Raw genomic sequence first — 21,649 nt, 5'->3', positions numbered from 1 at the left:
AATTTCCTGAACACACAAATCACATATGTATCAATTTTAAGAGTCCACACCTAGATATTAACTTCATACAATCACTGAATGTTGAAAGAGATCCCTTTTCTTCCAGTTCTCAGTGACACCATTCTGAATTACATTCCACAAACTGGTAAGTCCGAGTTCTTTTCATTTATGAAGTTTCTATAAATTATTTTAATATTTCTAAACCTCTCTTTACTTGTTGTTACGAGAAGCTTTTTCTTTGCTAGCCGCTTTGGTTTATCTCCCGCCAGTTGCCTGGGCTCTGCCGCTTTGTAGTCCCCAAATAAACACACACGACGCTGTATTAATTATGAAGCTGTTGGCCTTGCTTATTTCTTACTGGCTAGCTCTGCTTAAGTAATTACCCCATAATTGTTAATCTAAGTATGTTTCTTACCGGAGAATAGTTCCAGGCTTCCTACCCCCATGGTGTTACATGTTGACTCTCTTGTGTTCCTCCTTCCCAGAGTTCTCCTGGACTCCTAGTCCCTCCTATCTTGGTTCCCTATAGGCTCAACAGTACTTTATTGACAAATGCACAGGACTTCCCCCAACATCTCCTCTTTTCTGTTTAAACAAAAAGAAAGGTCTTAACTTTAACACCGTCAAATTATATATAACAAAACAGTTATCAAGTAAGAACATAGTTACAATATTTTAGCAAGATTTAAAGAAAATATCATCCATCCCATCCTTGTGAGTCCAAAGTCCTATATGTAGCTTATCTTTTATCATAACTAAGGAAAACTATAATTATAACTATCTGTCTTCAACTCCATCAAAGACCACAGAAGGATAATATATAAACACTAGGATTGACAGAGACATCTTACTGCCTGGACAGTCACCCGAAGTTCCACTGTAACGTTGGGGTATCCATCTTCAGCCCATAGGCCACAATGTGTCTGGAACACTTCTCAGCAAAGCAGAAAATTTCAAACTGTCCATCTGCGCTGGCAGTCTGTCAGTCATTTTTCTTTGCCCTGTAGAAAGTCTCTTAGACTCTTTCATGAAGCAGGAACCCTATAAGACTGAGTTCAGTAGTCACTTTTCTGTGGGTCCTGCATGTCCAGATTATACAACAACAGTCAAGCAGTACAGGCAAGAGCAGTTTCTTGCCAAATGGCTAATCTTGCCATGTTGAAAGCAAACTCCATAACAAGTTTCTTCGATGCCCATCTTCCTCTCAGACATAATTGGTGCTGCCAGGAGCAGACATTTCTCATTGTCAAGAAAAACCCTAAACCATTTTAAATGCCATTTTCTGAAGGTCTTTGAGAGGTTTGAAGACTATCTATCTGTCTCAAATACATCTCTGTATATCTAGAAAACCTAACTTACCTAACTATAAATTCCATTATAAGTAACTATCTATAGTCTGCATTCAATCATGCTTTACGTTTCAAAGGATCTGTATAAGCACAATACTTAATCAAGAGGAGAAACATACACATCACAAAATTGACCTTGAATTTGTATCAACAAATGAAAAACAATACCCATACCATAATTCCCTTTTTTACCATTAAAAAGGATTGGCTGTGATCATTAGCCAATTATAAACAACTCCATTTAAATGAAAACAAAGATTTATAAACAAGATGGGAATTGGGACGTTGCTCATTCCAAACTGCTTCCTGCTGGAAGGGGGGCGCTGTTCATACCATGGGGATCATGACAAAACTCAGAAACCTGTATAAGTCCGTATTTTCGGGGTCTGTAAAACTGCATCATCTTAGCTGTTTCAATTGTTGGAACATCTGATCCACTGCTTCTGGGGGTCTTGGTTCGTCAAACCACAGAACCCTGGAAGAAATCCTCAGCTTTTCATTTTCTGTAGAAACATAAGCAAAATCTCCTTTTCCAAGTAACATATCCTTATACTTAAATTTTGAAGTCAAGGTATTTTCAAAAGATAGAAGTTGGATTAATTTAGCAGCATTTATAATCAAGTGTACTTTAGTAGCAGTTCCTTCCTGAGCAAGCAAAAAACTGAAAAACATAACAGCATACAGTATCCAGACTCTCTGTGTATTTTCCATCTTTACGTGGCTTATTTATTTATGTATTATTACTTTATTTATTTTACTTTTATTTATTTTTCTCTGAGACAGGGTTTCTCTTTGGAAATCTGCCTGCCTCTGCCTCTGGAGTAAATCTTACCGGCATGCGCCACCACAACGCCGGCTTTTGTATTTATATATCACTTTGTCGTTTCATTTTCTCTCTCAATCTCACGTATATTTTTAAACACACTGTAAACCTTTAGAGGTTTTGTTCATCCAAGTCTGACTTTACTGTAAAGCTTTACGTTTTTCTGGCCACGTGTCTTATTTGTAAAACCGCAGCTGTTTTAAACTGCCGGTTTTTTGTCAAGATGGTGGGCGTAAGCGTGATTCCAGCTTACCGCCTCAGTCCATGCTGACCTCCAGCAAAAGCTGCCACTTCCAGCTGTACATACACACCTTTCAATCGTTAACAGAGTCTCTTAAAACAACCTTGTTTTTTTTTTTTCTTCTTTTTTCTTTTTTCTTTTTATGCCGAGTCAGGAAGACTCCGGTAAGTAAGCCACGCGAATCTCGGCTTGTTGCTAGCAAAACAGAGCACACCTGAGAAAATGCTGCTACCAAAATCTGTGCTTCTCTCCGTTCCTAAAATTCCTTTAAAGCTTTTGTCATTCTACGTGGAAATTCATCATCCCACTCCTGATCACCATTTTGTTAAGAGAAGCTTTTTCCTTGAGAAGGAGCCGTTCCGCCAGCCTGGTTCCAGAGCCGCTTGAGTCCCAAATAAACACACAAGACGCTGTATTAATTATGAAGCTGTTGGCCTTGCTTATTTCTTACTGGCTAGCTCTGCTTAAGTAATTACCCCATAATTGTTAATCTAAGTATGTTTCTTACCGGAGAATAGTTCCAGGCTTCCTACCCCCATGGTGTTACATGTTGACTCTCTTGTGTTCCTCCTTCCCAGAGTTCTCCTGGACTCCTAGTCCCTCCTATCTTGGTTCCCTATAGGCTCAACAGTACTTTATTGACAAATGCACAGGACTTCCCCCAACAACTTGTAAGGGTGTTTTGCCTCTGTATATGTGCACTATGGGTGTGCAGTTCCCATGAAGGTCGGAAGCAGGCATCGGATCCTCTAGAAATGGAGTTCCAGATGGTTATGAACTTGCTGGGAATCAGACCCAGGTTCTCTGGAATAACTGCTGACTATGAACGGCTGAGTCAACTCTCCAGTCCCACACTACTTCTTAAAAGTTCAAAAGGTATTGAGCATGTGAGATGAGGCAGATATGAGTAAAAGTAATAATAGGATTTGTGAAAATGTAATGAATACCATTATCCTGTATGCTAACTAAAATGTTAATAGAATAGTTCAAAAATTGTAACACTGATGAACAAACAGCATCAGTATAATTCATCTATTGAACTCTTAAAAACATGCATTACAAACCTTTTTCACTTCTGAGAGCTTTGTTATTTCTGGAAGACATTCCAAAGGCACCTGCTGGCCTTCCACTTGAGATATTAGGTGTTCTTGGTGTATTTGTTTTTCTCCCTCTTCAATGTAAACAATGAGAACTGAAGTGTCACTTTCTGAGATACCAATTTCTTCAAAGCCTCTGAAATATATGATTGAAAAAACCAAAGGCAAATGAGTCAGCGTCTTCTGTCTGGAATACTCCTGGCCTGCTCAGTCAGCCTCCCGGTTTCTCACAGTGTACTTTCCCCTTCAACAATTCATCCCCAGCACCTACTGTCCCTGTCCCTGGTTACAGTTGCACTTTGCTCCTCTGGATCAAGCCCAGACTTCTTGGCTTTGCATATTAACACCCTGTCTTTATCTCCAAGTGACCTTCCAGACTGTAATTTGTATTCCTATTGTAATTTATCTTAGGGCAGCTTAACTTTTGTCTTAATCATCTGCTTCTCAAGATCCTACTTTTCTCTGCCGCCCCTAGCACAGGAATGATGTCTTCAATTATTTCCAATGATTCCATTAATGGGGAGTTCTGTTGCCATGCTGACTGCATTTTATAAACTTTGCAACCAAGTGTGATTTAATTCTTGCCATAGGGTTCCAAATTTTCCCTTTGATATTAGTACCTGATTGTTATTAACAGCAGTAGTAATGCTGGAACTTCATCAGCTGAGTTCAGACATCTTTTTCTTATGTCACACACAGAATGTCACCTCAATAGTTTCCATTTAAAAAGCACTCTTGGGCTGGGGAGATGGCTCAGTGGTTAAAGCACTTGTCACACCAGTGTGAGGATCTTGGTTCAAATCTCTAGCCCATGTAAAGCCAGGCACAACAGCGATTGTCTATAACCCCAGTACCCATACAGCAAGATAGAAGGTGGAGACAGAAGAATCAAGAAGCTTGAAGGTCAGGTGTACACAGTGGTGAAAAAAAAAAGAGATCTTGTTTGGAACAAGGTACAAGGCAAGGACCACCTGAGGTCATCCGCTAGACCTTCACAATCTCATTGTGATACTCAGGTCCCATGCTCCCACACATGAATCTGTGTACACACAACCACAAATACACATGTGTACACACACACACACACACACACACACAAACACACACACACGGGGGGGGGGGTGCATTCCTATGAAGTGAGCAGGTCACAAAAAATTCCTGGTACTGACTATAAAAAAGACACACATCCCATCTCTAGCAGTTTACAGGGAGAGTAACACAAAATGTATCTATACTTCACATCTTATCATGTGGGTTTCTTAAGCAAAATTGCTCAAGGGGTCTACTTAACATAACATGGGCAGAGCAGATAATTCCAGCCTCATGTAGTTTAAACTTTGACTGACTCCATAGCTGCTTACAGTACTAAATGGATCTGTCCAGACCTCTCTACATAACTATTTTGGCTTAGACTAACAGCTGGCTTGGAGGAACCTGCACCCCAGTGCCATACGGGGGTGGGGGGCAGCTGGGGCACATTCTACAATAAGACCAACAGAAATAAAGTCAGTCACCACATTACATTGTTATTTGGGGAGAGGTTTAAGATGATTCCAGTAGACAGAGTCCTTGTCTTCATTTTTCCCAGTTTGTGGAGATGGACAGCTTTGTTTGCTGCCATAAGTATCTGAAATGGATCGACAATCTACCAGGGAGAAAACAGAGATTAGCACAGAGAGAACCAGGAGTTTCCAGAACCACATGCCCTCCTGATATAAATCTGGTCACATCCTAAACTACAACAGTGTTGTTTTCTTTAATCCCCACATGCTCAATGAAGTCAGTGTTGCTCGTGTAACAGATGAGGTAACCAAGATGCTGGGGGTGGTGGAGGTTGTGGGGGGGGGGTGGTGGTGGTAGTCAATCCCAGTCCTATTGCTTGCCACATGGGGAATCAGTCAAGTTGCTAACTGTCTTTTTTTGTTTGTTTGTTTGTTTTTGAGACAGAGTTTCTCTGTGGCTTTGGAGACTGTCCTGGAACTAGCTTTTGTAGACCAGGTTGGTCTCGAACTCACAGACACCTAGGTGCAATATGCCAGGAGAGGATGGATCTCAGATTACCTGCAGCATTAGTAAGGCTTTAATTTACCATATCCCTCCTAAATTTCTGATCTACTTTATTTATACTTTAACAAAATCTGGCCACAAATATTAAGGAATAATTTATAATACCCAATTAACACAATATACTCAAAGATATATTTTCCAACATGGAACTGACAGAAAGCATACAATTGTGGCTCACCACCTACTATCTCTGCTGAACAGGAAGATGTAAAAGAAGTATAGGGTATACTCAGTGTGAGGGCTCACCTACTGTGAATGATGTCCTAGGTGTGACAGACATGCTATAATTACAAAAAAAATGATTTAAAAACAATTTCAACCACCACTCTTTTTAGTGGGAGATTGAAGTTAGGACTTTACAAAGGCTAAGCGTACTCTCTACTACTGAAATCCAGCATTGAAGTTTTCTTGATTCTTTGGTGGGCCAATTTGCTAAGCTCTATTCATCCTTTCTATCTGTAGGATCCATTTCTCAAGGAGCTAATTGGAACCCTGAGAACAAGAAAATGAGATGTCCTTTTATCACCTTGAAAGGTTGAGTACAACAGTCCAGCCATTAAAAGCCATCATGTTTGCAGGGAAAATGGCTTAGGGATCAAACACTTGCCAAGCATGTTCAAGGCCAACTTCAATTTCCAACACAACAGCCCCGGCCTTCAAACAAAACAAAACCAGCAGTGTAGTGTTGATCTGCCAAAGCAGTAATAACATTAAGCAAAACCACAGGAAAAAACAACAAAATGTGGCTACTGTGTCACTTTAATCTTTGTCATTCTCATTTTCTGTGCCAGGCTGGCCTGGAACTCCCAACCCTACTGCTTCTGACACTAGCAGTGGGGTTACAAGCTTGTTCCCTCATGCTCAGCCTATGCTCAGCCTAACTGTGGAGGTTTTGTGAAAGCTCCTCATGGGGCTGGAGAGATGGCTGAGCAGTTATGGGCACTTGCTGTTCGTGCAGAGCACCCGAGTTGGGTTCACAGCACCGATATCAGGTGGCTCACAACTACTTCCAGTTCCCAGGGCACCCCCAAACATGCACATACATATGTAGACACATATATATGCATAAATTGAAAATAAAAATCTTAAAATAATTAAAAAGCTGCGTATAAAGAAAAGATACTGAAAAGAGGAGCCGAGGGAACATTTTAGTTGGTAGAGGGCTAGACTAGCATACACAAAAGCTTGGGTTCAGTCCTGAGCACTGGATAAAACCAGTGTGACAGTGCTCATCTACAATCCAGCCCCAAGGCGGTCAGAAGAGGAAGACCAGAAATTCAAGGCTGGAGGTGGTGGGGAGCATGGGTCTTTACAGTCTAGAAGATACCTGAAAAGGAAAATGTGTTTTTACCCTTTTCCTGAATATTTGTAGGCAGACAAAGTAATCCAAGCCCAAACTGCCTCTCCACCAGCCCTGCCAGCCTAGCCATTTCAAAAGAGTCTTCTGCTCCCATCTTTCAAAATGGAAATATTTATCTTAAATCATATTTGGACTGCTTCCAAATGCATGAGACTAAGTTCATATAAAGGAGAAACATGTGTAATTCTGGCCTCGGTCCCTGGAACACTAGTTCAGAGACAACTGGTAACGAGACCTTCCATGTGAACTATGTAGTGACAACTGAATAAGATAATGATGCTGAGCTGGGCGTTGGTGGCGCACGCCTTTAATCCCAGCACTCAGGAGGCAGAGGCAGGCGGATCACTGTGAGTTCGAGACCAGCCTGGTCTACCAAGCGAGTTCCAGGACAGCCTCCAAAGCCACAGGGAAACCCTGTCTCGAAAAACCAAAAAAAAAAAAAAGAAAAAAAAAGAAAAAAAAAAGGTAATAATGCTGGAATTTGTAGAGCAGGAAATAAATGAAGGATCCCTGAAGTCATTTTGTGTAATGGTCAGGACAGAAATCTAGGCATCAGGCTGAAATCAAACGATGATGGTCCATCTTTTCAGCTAGTTGGGTAACTCTTCACTGGTTGGTATGCAATTTGGACAAGGAATGACCAGATAAATGGTGAAAACTTCTTGGGATGGAGCTTTGGTAAGGTACAAAAGGTACTCAAAAAGGCTTGAGAGAGAATATTAGTAAGATGACTATTTGAGACATGCCCTTCAAACAGATAATTATTATGCCTAAGAATAGGGAACATTTTTACATTTTTGCTTTATCTTTAAAAGTGTAAAAAATCATTCACAGTGAGAAACAGTCCTGTTGATAGTCTTCCTCGTTCAGCATAACCTATGTGAAACCAATGGATAGAACACCAAAAACTGACAGACTGGCAGACATACCAACACCTGGAACTGTAGTTACCATTACACTCATGCCTACTTTTGTCTTTGTAAAAATTATTAAGCATTATGAAGACTTACTCCTGAGGCTAAGAAGTCAAGCATATGTATATACAGCTGAACTCTGTGCCCAAGATGTAGCCTTATCCTGGCTTTACAGATGTTAAACTATTCAAAGATTTACTGACTTTTCTACAATATTTTCCCTCCTGGAAAATATGTTTTAATCATCCTGCTAAGGATGACTGACAAGGCTGACTGTGTATGGAACAGTAATTTTCCCTCCCAGGTAAACCATGGTGTTCTTTATATTACTTGACATTCATTTTTAATACATTACCATAGTCTACATAGGGAAGACTGCCTTTTATAGTTGTGGTTTTGTTTTTGTTTTCTTGGTTGATGTGTGTAAAATGCCAATTAATCAATACTAGTTTATTCTGTATAAACATTATTTCAAGAATTACCATGATTATCATTAAAATTCAACTATCTTCACTTATGTGTGTCGACTGTTCTCTTAATGATGGTGAACATCAGCCAGGCATGTTGGCACATGCCTTTAATTCCAGCACTCAGGAGGCAGAGGCAAGTGGATCTCTGTGGGTTTGAGGCCAACCTGGTCTACAGTGAGTTCCAGGACAGGCAGAGCTACACAGTGAAACCCTGTCTCAAAAACAAAACTATAGTGAGCATCTAGAATAAAACCCACAATATAATTACTGCTGCCATTTAAAAACCCAAAATGCTGGCTGGAGAGATGGCTCAGCCAGCAAAGGCTAGGCCCACAACCAGAACAACAAAGCCTGGAATTTAGTTTTGTATTACATCGATAGGTACATGTGCCTGAAGCAGCCTAATGGTACTGAGGACAGCATAGCTAGCTAATTGTAGTTGAGAATTCCTAGTACTTGCATAATGGAAACCACTTCTAAAAGTTGCCTATCACTTTCTGAAAAGCAAACAGCTGCTACATACTTAATGCAAAACTGCTTACACTAAACAGAATTTTGGACTCTTTATTACATGTGTAGATTAACTTTGGCACCCGAATCCTAATATTATGTTCCCTAGTTACTTTGGGGGCAGTCTTCCTCAATATCCTAGTTTGTTCCAGTTTCTGACTCCTTCCCTGCAAACAAAATGGCATTGACTCTCTCCTGAGTACATTCTTCGTTTATGCCCATCCTATTTTATCCTATTCAATGTGTATAAAGTTACATTTTCATCTGGAAAAATATCAAAGTCATCCTCAACTACACAGCTCCAGCTCCAGGCTAGCATGAGTTCCATGAGCTCCTGCCTCAGAAAACAAAACAACAACCACAGGGCTAGAGAGTTGGTTCAGTCATTAAGAGCACTGGCTGCTCTTGCAGAGGACCAGGACTTGAGTCCCAGCACTCACATGGTGGTTCACGACCATCTGTAACTCCAGTCCCAGAGGATCCAATGCCCTCTTCTGACCTCCACTGATACCAGACTCACGTGAGATGCACATACACATATACAGGCAAAACATCCACACACATAAAATAATAAATATTAAAAATTTAAAAACACACAAAATTTAAACATAATAGTACCTCTGACTTTCTAGAATTATGTCTGAGGGTTTCTGTTACAGGAAAAGAAAACTTTTGTAGATAATGTCCTGATACAGTCTTTTTCATGCTAGCAACTAATTGAGAAAGGACATTACGGTCAGTATGCTGTCATGTAGAAACATGAACAGAAAAAAATGTAGGAAACAACAAAACGCAGACATCTTGAGCACTGAGATTATTAGGTGATTTTTATTGTAATCTTAAAATATCTTGTTGTACGTGTTCTGAACTTTCTACAGTCATCAAACAAAACATAAGCACTTACAACTTGGAAGAAAATGACGTTCCCTGTTTTTTTAAGTATCTGTTTAAAAAATATTTTTACATAAGTGCCTGCATGTATGTCTGTGTACTACATTCTTGCCTGGTACCTGTGTGCAGTCAGAAGGCACAGAATTCAATGCACCTGGAGTTACAGATTTTTGTGAAATGCAGTGTGGACACTGGGAATCAAACCCCTGGTCTGATTTTTAACAGTAAGGAAAAAGAACTCTTAGCCTCAGAATAGTCTGATCTTGTTTAGTGTAAGAGTTATTTAGGCTAGAAACTTTGGAATCATTACTTAATATCGATCTGGTTTTGACGCCTATAAAATTAATGTTGAAATCTAGTTCCCAAATGTGAGAGATTAAAAAGCGGGGACAGGTGTTTAAACACATTCAGAAGGTGTTTAGACACCTTCAGAAGGTGTTTAGGACTTCGTACTAAAAAAAAATCATTAATCCACATTATAAAGTTTATCTCCAGAGCAACTAGGACTTTGCACTCAAATAATCTTTAATCCAGTAATAGGATTATCAAAATAATGGTTTATATCTTCAGAGCGATTCTGTTATGAATCCAAGTTTTCCCACCCTTCTAACCTACTCCCTGACAGGAAGGCAGGCGGCTCTCTAAGTTCCAGGCCAGTGCGTTCCAGTGAGTTCCAAGACAGCCAGGACTACACAGAGAAAGCCTGTCTTGAAAAACAAAACAAATGACTTCACCCCACGAGGTGTTGTGGTATTAGCAACAGGACGTGGTCCAGGGCAGATACCTCTCACTGTTACAACCACATCAGTGTCCAAGTCCCGATTTCTACCTCCAAATCTTAATTCTGACTCGCCTCTCATCAACAGCATCCCAAGAGCGTCCTCATGGAGGCCCTGCTCACCAGATGGTCACAGTGTCCTTGAGGAGGACGTCAGAGCTGAAGCTAAAGCCCTAACTTGATGTCACCGGGTCCTGCATGTAGCATCTGGACCCTACCTGACTCCTCTCCCGCCCCGATGGCCTGCCCTCGGAGGAGCTTACAGTGGTCGCGCTTCCCAAGGGGGCGTCCCTGTTATCGGGCTTCTTGTCTCGGCCCTTCCGCCCGGGCAGCTGGCCCCGGGAGGATCCGGGGCAACTCTCGGACTCGCCTCCCTCCCGGCGCTGGGCATTGCAGTGACTGGGCTTCTCGAGCATCAGCCTCGGGCACCGCCTGCAGGGGGCGCCCCGGAGCGCGCAGCCGAGCGGCCTTCCGGCCCGAGCTGCCCTTCCGAGGCTGCAGTGCTTTCCACCCGCAGCCTGGGAGGGCTCACGACAAACACTGGCGATGGGAATGCACGCATCGCCCACAAAACTGTGACCGCGCTTGCGTTCGCCCCGAGTGGAGCTCACCAACAGTCTCCAGTCTGTCTCAGAAGACCGTCCCCTCGGAAACAACGCTGTGCACTTCGGAAGCGCCGGTAGTTCCGGGCCCTGGTGGGCGTGGCCCAGTCTAAGTCTGAACTTTGCGCGCACTCCTATTCCCACTTGCAGCTGCTTGCGGACGGACGCTGTGGAGAGTTGGTCCCAGGGTCGGGAGTGCAAAGAACCCACGGGTCGGGCCTAGAAGTTGAGGTATGGTGTTGAGTGTCGGCTTTGTTCTTAGCCTGTGTTTAACCGCCTCAAGTTCTCCCTGGGAAAAGGAAAATATTCACCAGGATGAGAGTCACAGTTTTTCTGAGCTTTGAGACTCACTTTACTGGATGTGCTGTCGGGAGGAACCAGGGGGTGCAGTGTGGTGGAGTCTTACATTGAAGGAGCTCCTCCCGTGCTTGGAGGTCCAATGACAAAGGGACAGCTGTGGCAGAGGAAAGAGGCAAATCTTCTGAGCACACAGGAGGATACTGAGGTTTCTCTGAAAGGATGCTGGGGTTAAGCTCCCATAAAGCTAGCTATCTGCCTCAGGCAGTTGTGCAAGACCAGGGCACTGCTCTTGGGGAAAGATGGCCACCAAGGTGAAACCAGATTTTGGTTCGTGCTACCTGCCAGAGAATCCAATAAATAGAGAAAGGTATTGAATCTTAAAATCACGGTTTATCCAGAGAGCCAACAGTCCAAGAAGAAAGCAGATTAATTATCTTGGAGGCATGCATTCCATCTTATCTCCAGCCTGCAGATTATATAACGAGGAGATAGGGCTGGCGGCAAAGACAGCCAGCTTTCCTGGAGCTGCATTTTGCCTCCCGGTCGGGTGGTTAGCTACGTTTCTGAGAGGTGTTATCCGTGTTTGCTTCGTTACCCTTTGCACTTGTTCCTCATCTGCAGATCTTTGGACTCAGGTACTTTTTGAAACTCGGAGTCTACTGATCTTAACCTTATACTCCTTCAGAGGTGGCTGGGCTGGGAAGTTAAAAACAAATGAGATTGTGCCCATGCTAAGCTAATAATATGTCCATTTTGGTTCCTTTCTACAGTATGGAGTCCAAGTGTGTCTTCCTAATACAGAATATGAAAGTGTCCCCATCTGTCCACAGTCATTCTTCATTACTAGTAGTAACTCTGAGATCTGTATTATATGAAAGATGACATTTTGACACCATGCATGTGGTTGATTGTCAGAATGTCTTCTTACTTGCAAGAGAATTCTCTAGCATGTAAAGATGTACTTCAGAGCACACCCTATGTAGCATGAGCAGCTATAACTTGGAGTGAGAATTTCTGAAACATGCCTTTGTCTAAAACAAACATAAATAATAAAAGTATGAACAGAGTTGGAAAACAGTCTCAGGTAACCATGCATAAGGGCCATTTCTCTGTAACTTCTTGGCTTTACTTTTGGAAAACCTGTCACGAGTGACTCCATTCTTACTGTTGGTTTTGTGTCCGGATCCCATGAGGACACTGTCCTCCATCTGTAAGCCTTCTTATTCAAGTGCTGGGGTTGCAAGGCAGCAACACGATGCCCAGTGTGACATGATTCTGAATCTGACACCTTTCCACATTTCTGAAGAATGTTCTCTGACCATAGTGGTTTGATCTTATCTCTCATCCCTGGGATGAGATCTGTCCCAGTTGGGTTGACCTGATTATATGTTGAGGGTGGAAACAAGTGACAGATGTGAAGGAATCAATGCCAATAAAACCCTTTATGTCTAGTTTTAAACAGCTAAAAAATATAGAAGGAATGGCTCTTAGGCCTACCTCAAGTCTATTTTTTACATTTTGTTTGTGATGGTCTAGAATCTCCAAAAATGCCAAAGGAGTTCCCCATTAGAGTCTATACTTCTACAGAATGTCTGCAGACGATAGCCATATAATTCTTAAAGGAGAACACAAAACAGACTAGTGAGCAAATATTCAACGAAAACTAACTTAAAAATTAAGTATCTGGTCCAGGAGATAGCCCAGCAAGCCTGAAACCTGACTTAAATCTCCTGAATCCACCTAAGGTGGAAGGAGAGAACCAACTCCACAGGCTTGCTCTCTAACCTCCAATTAAGCCATGGTACACGCACTGTAATAGTAATGAAAATTAAACTTTTGTCTATAGATGCTTTTAAATCTATTTATCTAATGCATTTAAATCCCAATATCAAATGCCTCAATCATTAGGAAACATTACTCAGAATGGGGCATGTTGAATTATCCTTACCTAAAGAAAACAGTCGATAAATCAATTAATTATTATTTGCTTTTTAAAGGCACTTTTGCAAATGCTGAGAGCAGGTTAATGTCTTACAAGAACTCACTGTTTTAAACAGCACTGGCTTTCAGGTTGTGTGGATGCACTTAGTTTTGACCTAAGGAATCCCGAGAACAGCCCAGGACCGCAGCGCCCGAGACCCGGTGTGTCTCACTGTGACCCTTCGCCACTCATTCAGCTTCCGGGTTTTACCCTTCTATTTTTTCTTTCTTTTTCATTTTGGAAAAACCCAGTCATTTTACTCAGAACAAAATCCTATTTTACCATCCAAAAATCCTTCATTATCTAAAATATTCCCTTTCATTTGGCATGGTGGCACATGCCTTTAATCTCAGCACTGGGGAGACAGAGGCAGGTGGACCTCTGTGAGTTTGAGGCCAGCCTGGTCTATGTAGTGAGTTCCACAACAGCTATGTAGCTATGTAGAGAGACACTGTCTTAAAAAATAAATAATACAAAGCCGGGCGGTGGTGGTGCACACCTTTAATCTCAGCACTCAGGAGGCAGAGGCAGGTGGATCTCTGTGAGTTTGAGACCAGCCTGGTTTACAAGAGCTAGTTCTAGGACAGCCTCCAAAGCCACAGAGAAACCCTGTATCAAAAAACCAATAATAAAAATAATAATAATACATAAAATATTCCCTTTCTCTTCTTCCTGACACAAATATTCTCATACTTTGTTTAAAAACCCTCATGTTGATGTGGGGAAGGGAGCAGGTTGAGCCACTCTTGCCTGTATAGTGAGGTGGTATTGCTGCTAGCTGGTTTGAGAAGATCCTTGGATGTGAGCATGGCTCAGAGCTCTAGCAGCCGCCCTGCTTGGGGACTGTCATTTGGAAAATGGATCTGCTGGGACTGAAAAGGGTTCACAAGGTGCAACAGTTCTGTCCTCCACGTGATGGATAAGGAGTGGAGACATCGGTGTGCACTACAGCTCCATCTTAGTAGAAGTAGGTACAGCTGAGGCAGGAATGAGCCCTGTTATGAAGGCCCTACTGAGCCAGGAAGTATGAGCGCACAGCAAGTGACCAGACCCCAGGTTGCTCCTAGCTCAGTGGTTGTCAACTTTCCTAGTGCTATAACCCTTTAATACAGTTCCTCATGTTGTGGTGACCCCAAACCATAAAATTATTTTCATTGCTACTTCATAACTGTAATTTTGATACTGTTACAAATCACAATGTAAATACCTGATATGTCTGATGGTGTTAGGAGACCCCTGTGAAAGGGTCATTCAATAATGCCCCTGGGGTCCCTACCCACAGGTTGAGAACCACTGTCTTTAGCAGATGCATTCGGGCAGCCAGGCTGGGAATTGGAGACAAACACTGAGAAGTGAAGGAACAGGGAGCAGAAGGCATGCTTCACAAGCATGGGCCCAGTGTGTCACGCCAGAGCTTGCTCGGCTGGGTGTATTCCGTGGGGTCACAAGGAAAATGGATGTGTGCCACCTCCACTGCCACATTCCAGTTCTTGACCTTTGGTTTGCAATTATTCTGGAGCCTTCCCCGGTCTGCTGTCCAGGGAGAGGGCAGATGGCAAAGTCTACTCAATGCTACTCAGAGATGGGAACCATTCCAGACACTCCAGACTCTGTGGTACCAGGTCAGAGGAAAGAGAGCAATATGACAATATTTAAAGGTGGGGTGTTTGGGTCTTAACCCTTTGCCTTTTACTGGATCAAGTCTCTCAAATAGGGTGAAGAAGAGGCTTTGCTGGAACTTGAGCTCGGGAATGCAGCACTGTGACGTAGGGAGCCTGAATAGGAAACACAGTTCTCAGGACATCACATCTTCCTGCACAAACGTGCCATCTCAGTGCTGAATACCAAAGAGCCTGTAACTGGGTAACAACAGAGAAGGAGCCGTTCATATGTGTGCTGCCTACAAGTCACAGAGCTAAAATGGGATCTTCTTTCTTCCTGCTCTGCAGGTGGAGACACCTGCTCAGAGAGAAGGGACATACCCAGTGCCCCATGGCTAGGGGCTACAAAGGGGAGGAGGCAGGGGAGTAATCAGGTGCTGCTGACACAATATCTCTTCCCAGTGTCAGCAGAAAGACACACCCTCGAACAGGGCCTCCATGGGCGTTGGGAGAGGGAAGGTCAGGGGACTCACATGGCTTCTCTCTTCTGCAGGCCTCAGGGAAGGTGTGCAGGCAGGTAGAGCTGTGTCTCCTGGATGCCGAGATTTGAGACCCAGAAGTCTCCCATGGCTTCTTACCACATCCGCCAGTACCAGGACAGCGACCGCGAAAGTGTCCTGGACTTGTTCACAAGGGGCATGGAGGAGCACATCCCCACCACCTTCCGCCACGTGCTGACGCTGCCCCGAACCCTCCTGCTCTTACTTGGGGTGCCACTTGCCCTGGTCCTGGTGTCTGGCTCCTGGCTGCTAGCGATTATGTGCATCTTCTTTCTGCTCCTCCTCCTGCGGCTCCTTGTCAGACAGCCCTGGAAGGAGTATGTGGCCAAGTGTTTGCACACAGACATGGCTGACATCACCAAGACCTACCTGAGTGTGTGTGGCGCAGATTTCTGGGTGGCTGAGTCTGGGAACCAGGTGGTGGGCACAGTGGGGGGTCTGCCAGTCAAGGATCCCCCACTAGGGAGGAAGCAGCTGGAGCTCTTTCACCTGTCTGTGTCTTCACAGCATCGAGGACAGGGCATAGCGAAAGCACTGGTCAGAATTGTCCTCCAGTTTGCACGGGACCAGGGCTACAGTGATGTTGTCCTCGAGACCAGCATCTTGCAGCAAGGCGCTAGGACACTCTACCTGAGTATGGGTTTCCGGCAGACAGGCCAGTACTTCCTAAGTGTGCTCTGGAGGTTAATGGATGTTCCTGTAACTCATTTAGAGTATTCCCTCCCTTCTGCCTAGGAAGTGGGGCCGGGACCTATGCTCCTGTAGCTGAAAGCTGGCCCTGTTACACTCTACAGGAACCAGTGAACCCTGTCATGTCAATGTGGTGACCAATAAAAGCTCCTTGCTGGTGCACACCAGATTCTAATGCATGTGATGACTGGGGTGGGGGGCGTTGGGAGCTTTGCTGTACTCTGGGTTTCTGGGGTACATGTGCTTCATATACCTAGCTCCATACTACTGTTGCATTAGAAACAATGCTGCATTGTTTCTGTGTTCCAGAAGTCTCTGTGTTCCAGAAAGTCATGAATTTTGACCTGTGGTCATTGACCTTCTCAGACTCAGTAGCTGATACCTTGAGTCCACTTTTTTTTTTAATTCTCGGACAATTTTATACATGTGTACAGTGAGTTTTGTGTTGCACTGTTTTCACTTACACAGGTTTTCATTTCAGTTAGGCCCAGTCCAGGTGCTGGATGCAAGTGTCAAAGGGTTATTGGGAAAAAAGACTAACATCCCAAGGTCTCGAGATGTTTTAGCTCATGTTCATATCCTCAAAGTGGAGACTTTCTATAAGCAGACAGGTGGATTTATACAAAATAATAAGAAAGTTCTTACCCCAGGGCTTCTGGGAAAGTAAATGTCTAACTGCCACCTGTGTTTGGGGGCCAAAAGTCCTGTTGTCCAAATGCAGAGAGAGCTGTTTCAGCAGAAATAGAATATGGGTATGCACGCATCCAGAACATGCCACACACTTGTGCAGGCAGTCGTTGAAGTCTCCTTATTTGGAAATTAGAAACAATGTGCCTTTATCACTTTATATCACAGCAGTGCTGTCTTCAGTAAACCTGCTGTGTAGCTGTTTCCTATGCAATGAAACATTGCTTCCTTTCTAAAAAGAGAAAGTAGGTTCCTGAGACTCAGGCAATAAGGGAAACACAAGGTCCAGGAGGGAAGACAGCTTACGAGATCAGGATGCGCCTGGAAGTCAAATGATCACTGAGGCCCACCCCAAGGTAAGCAGCAATTTCTGGGGAGAAGACTGCAAGTGCCCAGGGCCGCAGAGTGAATCTTTTGTGAGTCACGGCCCATGCAGGGCTGAGCTTTCCAGTGGTGAAGCTGCCTTTGTATCATCCATGCTCCTATAAGTAACTCCTTGCACTGGCTGGTGGTGACGCATGCCTTTAATCCCAGCACTCAGGGGAGGCAGAGGCAGGTGGATCTCTGTGAGTTCGAGACCAGCCTGGGCTACAGAGTGAGTGCCAGGATAGGTTCTAAAGCTACACAGAGAAACCCTATCTTGAAAAACTAAAAGTTAAAAAAAAAAAGAAAGAAAAAGTAACTCCTTGTTCAGATTCCTACACATAATAAACTCAGTAATTCACCTAAATTAGACTCGGGTATCTGTTAATGCTCCATCTGGAATACAGACATTTGTTTGTAGGAAAGTCCTCACAATACTTGCCATTGGTTTTTCGAGACAGGGTTTCTCTGTATTGTTTTGGAGGCTGTCCTGGAACTTGCTTTGTAGACCAGGCTAACCTCGAACTCACAGAGATCCACCTGCCTCTGCCTCCCGAGTGCTGGGATTAAAGGCGTGCGCCACCAACGCCCGGCTCAAGATGTTCTTTTTAATCTGACCTTGTTCCCTGCCTAGGGGACCTTGGGGAATTTTCCACTGAGGCGACCTTCTGAGTCTCAAAAAAAGGGGGGTATATTGAGGTTTTTCAGGTCAAACACATGTGGCTCATGAAACCATACCTCCTGTGCTCCCCCAACACCCCCTCCCCGTGTGTGTGTGTGTGTGTGTGTGTGTGTGTGTGTGTGTGTGTGTGTGTGTGTGTAGGGTTGCTGTACATGTAAATGCACACCCATATGGGTGCAGAGATAGAAGTCAACCTCAGACGGTATTTTCCAGGAGCCATCTACCTTCTTGTGAGAGTCTCTCACTGGTACCTGGGACTCAACTATTAGGCTACACTGGCTAGACAGAGAGCCCTAAGGATCTGTTGTCTCAGCCTCCTCAGAGCCAGGATTACAAGGGCAGGCCACCATGCCTGGCTTTTTAACGTGGATGCTGGGGAACCAACTCAGGTCCTAATGCTTGTGTGTCAAGCACTTTTCTGCCTAAGCCATGTCCCCAGCCCCTATATCCTCCTTTCCCCCACCCCCAGCTAGAAATGAGCAGCTTTTGCAAAACACAACACAGGCTCTGAACTTAACTGCTTAATGTAGAGAACACTGCTCTTAAATGGGCTTAAAACTATCCTTTGTGGGACATGGGTGTTCCTGCTATCTTCTTCCTGGGAAATGGCAATAGTTTATTCGTTTTTTTTTTTTTCGAGACAGGGTTTCTCTGTGGCTTTGGAGGCTGTCCTGGAACTCGCTTGGTAGTCCAGGCTGGTCTCGAACTCACAGAGATCCTCCTGCCTCTGCCTCCTGAGTGCTGGGATTAAAGGCGTGCGCCACCAACACATGGCAAAACATCTTTTTTTTTTTTTTTTTTTTTTTTTGGTTTTACGAGACAAGGTTTCTCTGTATTGTTTTGGAGGCTGTCGGTCCAGCCTGGCCTCGAACTCACAGAGATCCGCCTGCCTCTGCGTCCCGAGTGCTGGGATTAAAGGCGTGTATCACCACCGCCCAGTGAGGGGAAGACTTTCTATGGACCCAAGATCTTTTTTAATGCCATTTTTTTAGCTCTTGGGTTGGTAGAAGCTATTGGTCTGCTAAGTTAATAGATTCTATCAGGTTTTCAATCTTTTAGTCACAGGATATTAGTTATGACACAGAGGTGGGAAAGAATGGCTGTCCCAGGGCTAATTAGCCTCTGGGCCAGCAACATTCCAGTGTCTTGAAGGGCTCTAGCAGGCCTGAGCATGGCAAACATGTCTCTTCCCCCTTTCCTCGTCCCTGCCCTTTCCCCTTTCTTCTCCTCTGCTAAACTGTTAGATTCCTAAAGGTAGCCACCAAGGTCAATTCCCTTATCTGGCCACTTTGCTATGCCTAACTCACTCCTGAGACTGCTCACTGACATCCAGTTATCAAAACATCAAGATCTAGCAATCAAAATTCATTATTTTGATTACCTTAATTAAAACACTCAGTCAAAATTAACCAACTTTGGCTTCATGACTCAGATTGGCCAGTAATGTTCCCCAGCCCTTTCCAGTCCTCCTGACTCCCAATCTCCTCTTCCAACATGAGCTGATTGTTGACTCCCCCACCTCACTTCCTAAACAGTCCCCACATCACCAAGTGACAGCTGTTGCCTGTCCAGCATTCTGGCTCTGTCAAATGGGAATGGGGAGGCTGCACCCCATCACAACCTTCATTGGTTATGGTGGACTCCCTTGGACAGCTGCCATAGACCAATTACTCTCCAGGAGCCTTGGGTCTCACGTCTGTGTTAGGTCAGCTCATCATGTTCCTCTAGAGACTGGAGCCACTTTCTCAGTCCTGAGAGTTCTGGGGTCCCATTCGCCTCTCTCCCTCACCCATAATTGGAATACATAGTCCTCCAGACTTGTTAAATGGTTTTTCCTTCGCCTGTTCCTTTCTCCTCACATCCTCTGTCCTCTTCCCTTACTGGGAAAGGATGTTCCCTCAAAGATTGACATGATTTTGCCTTTTACCCCAGTAACACCCCTCTCCCATTTTTTTTTCTTACTTACTTTGTTGCATATAGAAAGCATATAAAGGACAAAGTTCTCATTTACAAAATCTTGTCTCTCTAGATGTGAAAGAGCTTGTCAGTGTACAACAACAATAAAATAGTAGACTAATATATTTTGTGTTAAAATAGCTACTTATGAGCATTGTAGTCCCCTGGTTGATAGAGAATAGAAGGGTTCTGGAACAGAATGCTCGTAGTCCCAAGACTACTACTGTTACATGTGTGCAAGCTTATTAAAGCCTGCTATATCTACAGTGGACATTATCTAGATGTTTTCAAGTGCCCAATACATGTTAGACACAGATGTAGTAAAATATCACTTTGTAAATATATTTTCACTAAATTCATGAAATATTGTTAATGGGAGTAGACTGTGAACCATTTCTGTGAGCAGTGCAGTCTGTACTTGCTCAGGGGTTTGGAGGGAGTACAAATGGCATATGCTAGTATGTTTACATGAGACTTTTATAGATGCCATTTATGTTTGTGTATTTACAGGCTGTGGTTCAGCTGGTCCAACAATGACTAGCTATGAAAGGAAAGCCCAAGAATCCAATAGTTGCTCAGTCCATGAAGCCAGGTGTCTCAGCTGTTCTTTAGTATACCACACTTGAAGCAAGGGACTGGTTGCACCTTCAGTATAGCCTCAAGAAGCTCTAATGCCAATGGAGGCATGGACTTGCCGACAAGAGCAAGCAGGCAAAGAGCAAAAGCGTCCTTCTTCTATGTCCTTCTTATTGGCTGCCAGCAGGTGTGGCCTAGTTTTTTTTCGAGACAGGGTTTCTCTGTGTAATAGTCTTGGAACTCACTTTGTTGACTAGGCTGGCCTCAAACTCATTGAAATCCACCTGTCCCTGCCTCCCAAGTGCTGGGATCAAAGGCTTGTGCCACCACTGCCCAGCTGTGTGGTCCAGTTTAAAAACTGGCTTTTCCCACCTCAAAAGATCTGGATTAAAGTTGTATCTTCTCATCTCAAAGATCTAGATTAGAAGTGGATCTTCTGTACTGGTTACTTTTATGGCAACTTGACACAAGATAATCAAAGAGGAAAGAATCTCAATTAAAGGTATGCACCCTGCCCAGCTTGGGCATTTTCTTAGTGACTGATGTGGTCCACTCCTGGACTATTGGTCCTGGCTTCTAGAAGTAGGCTGAGTCAGGAGGTGGTGATGCACACCTTTAATCCCAGCACTCGGTAGGCAGAGGCAGATTGAGGTCAGCCTGGTCTCCAGAGTGAATTCCAGGATAGGCAGGGATATACAGAGAAACTCTTGAAAAAACAAAACAAAAGGCAAGGTTGAACATACCAGCACATCATGGGAAGCAAGTCAGTAAGCAGAACCTCTTCATAGCCACTGCATCAGTTCCTGCATCCAGGTTCCTGTCCTCACTACTTTTAGTGAACTGTTATATGGAGCTGTGAGATAAACACTTTCCTCCCAAAGTTGTTTTCAGTCATGGTGTTCCATCACAGTAATAGCAACGCTAACTTAAGACAGTCTTCCTGGCTGGATATGGTGGCGCATGCCTTTAATTTTAGGTGCATCTTTGTGAGTTCAAGGCCAGTCTAGTATATGGAGTGAAGTTCCAGGATAGCCAAGGCTACACAGGGAAACCGTCTCAAAACAAGTCTTCCCATTTCAAATTGTTTAAGAAAAAGATCCCCTCAAGTGTGGCCAGTCTTTTGGGTTTCAGTTAATTACAGTTGTAATGAA

At 43.7% G+C, this 21,649-nt stretch overlaps 2 protein-coding genes across 8 annotated transcripts in view; one reads left to right on the top strand and one right to left on the bottom strand.

Moving 5' to 3' along the window:
• Ube2v2 (ubiquitin conjugating enzyme E2 V2) overlaps window positions 1-10,898 on the bottom strand; it is a 54,587-nt gene extending 43,689 nt beyond the window's left edge. Inside the window, exons 1-3 of one of the 5 annotated variants that reach the window (XM_040751227.1) lie at window positions 10,764-10,898; window positions 5,033-5,155; window positions 3,478-3,646 (exon numbers count right to left, since the gene is read on the bottom strand). In XM_040751227.1, the coding sequence (XP_040607161.1) occupies window positions 3,478-3,517 (40 nt within the window). In that variant the 5' untranslated portion in view covers window positions 3,518-3,646; window positions 5,033-5,155; window positions 10,764-10,898. Of the gene's footprint in view, window positions 1-525; window positions 586-3,477; window positions 3,647-4,130; window positions 4,523-5,032; window positions 5,156-10,763 lie in introns of those variants that run through there. The other 4 variants (XM_040751230.1, XM_040751228.1, XM_013120515.3 and 1 more) reach the window with 4 other exon arrangements.
• A 296-nt stretch (window positions 10,899-11,194) lies between these two features.
• LOC101835612 (probable N-acetyltransferase CML1) lies at window positions 11,195-16,396 on the top strand. 3 transcript variants are annotated; one of them, XM_021232958.2, is made up of 3 exons: window positions 11,195-11,333; window positions 15,098-15,246; window positions 15,538-16,396. In XM_021232958.2, exon 3 carries the CDS (start codon window positions 15,581-15,583, stop codon window positions 16,277-16,279), a length of 699 nt encoding a protein of 232 aa, XP_021088617.2. In that variant the 5' UTR covers window positions 11,195-11,333; window positions 15,098-15,246; window positions 15,538-15,580; the 3' UTR covers window positions 16,280-16,396. The 3 variants fall into 3 exon arrangements, with proteins under 3 accessions (XP_021088617.2, XP_005080069.2, XP_040607160.1); XM_005080012.4 differs by lacking the exon at window positions 15,098-15,246; XM_040751226.1 differs by lacking the exons at window positions 11,195-11,333; window positions 15,098-15,246 and adding an exon at window positions 15,311-15,332.
• Window positions 16,397-21,649: the final 5,253 nt, after the last annotated feature.

This window comes from Mesocricetus auratus, unplaced genomic scaffold (assembly GCF_017639785.1).
Source record: "Mesocricetus auratus isolate SY011 unplaced genomic scaffold, BCM_Maur_2.0 Super-Scaffold_100008, whole genome shotgun sequence".
Lineage (NCBI taxonomy): Eukaryota > Metazoa > Chordata > Mammalia > Rodentia > Cricetidae > Mesocricetus > Mesocricetus auratus.
The sequence above is the reverse complement of the archived record's forward strand: the minus strand, read 5'-3'. Positions and strand labels throughout refer to the sequence as shown.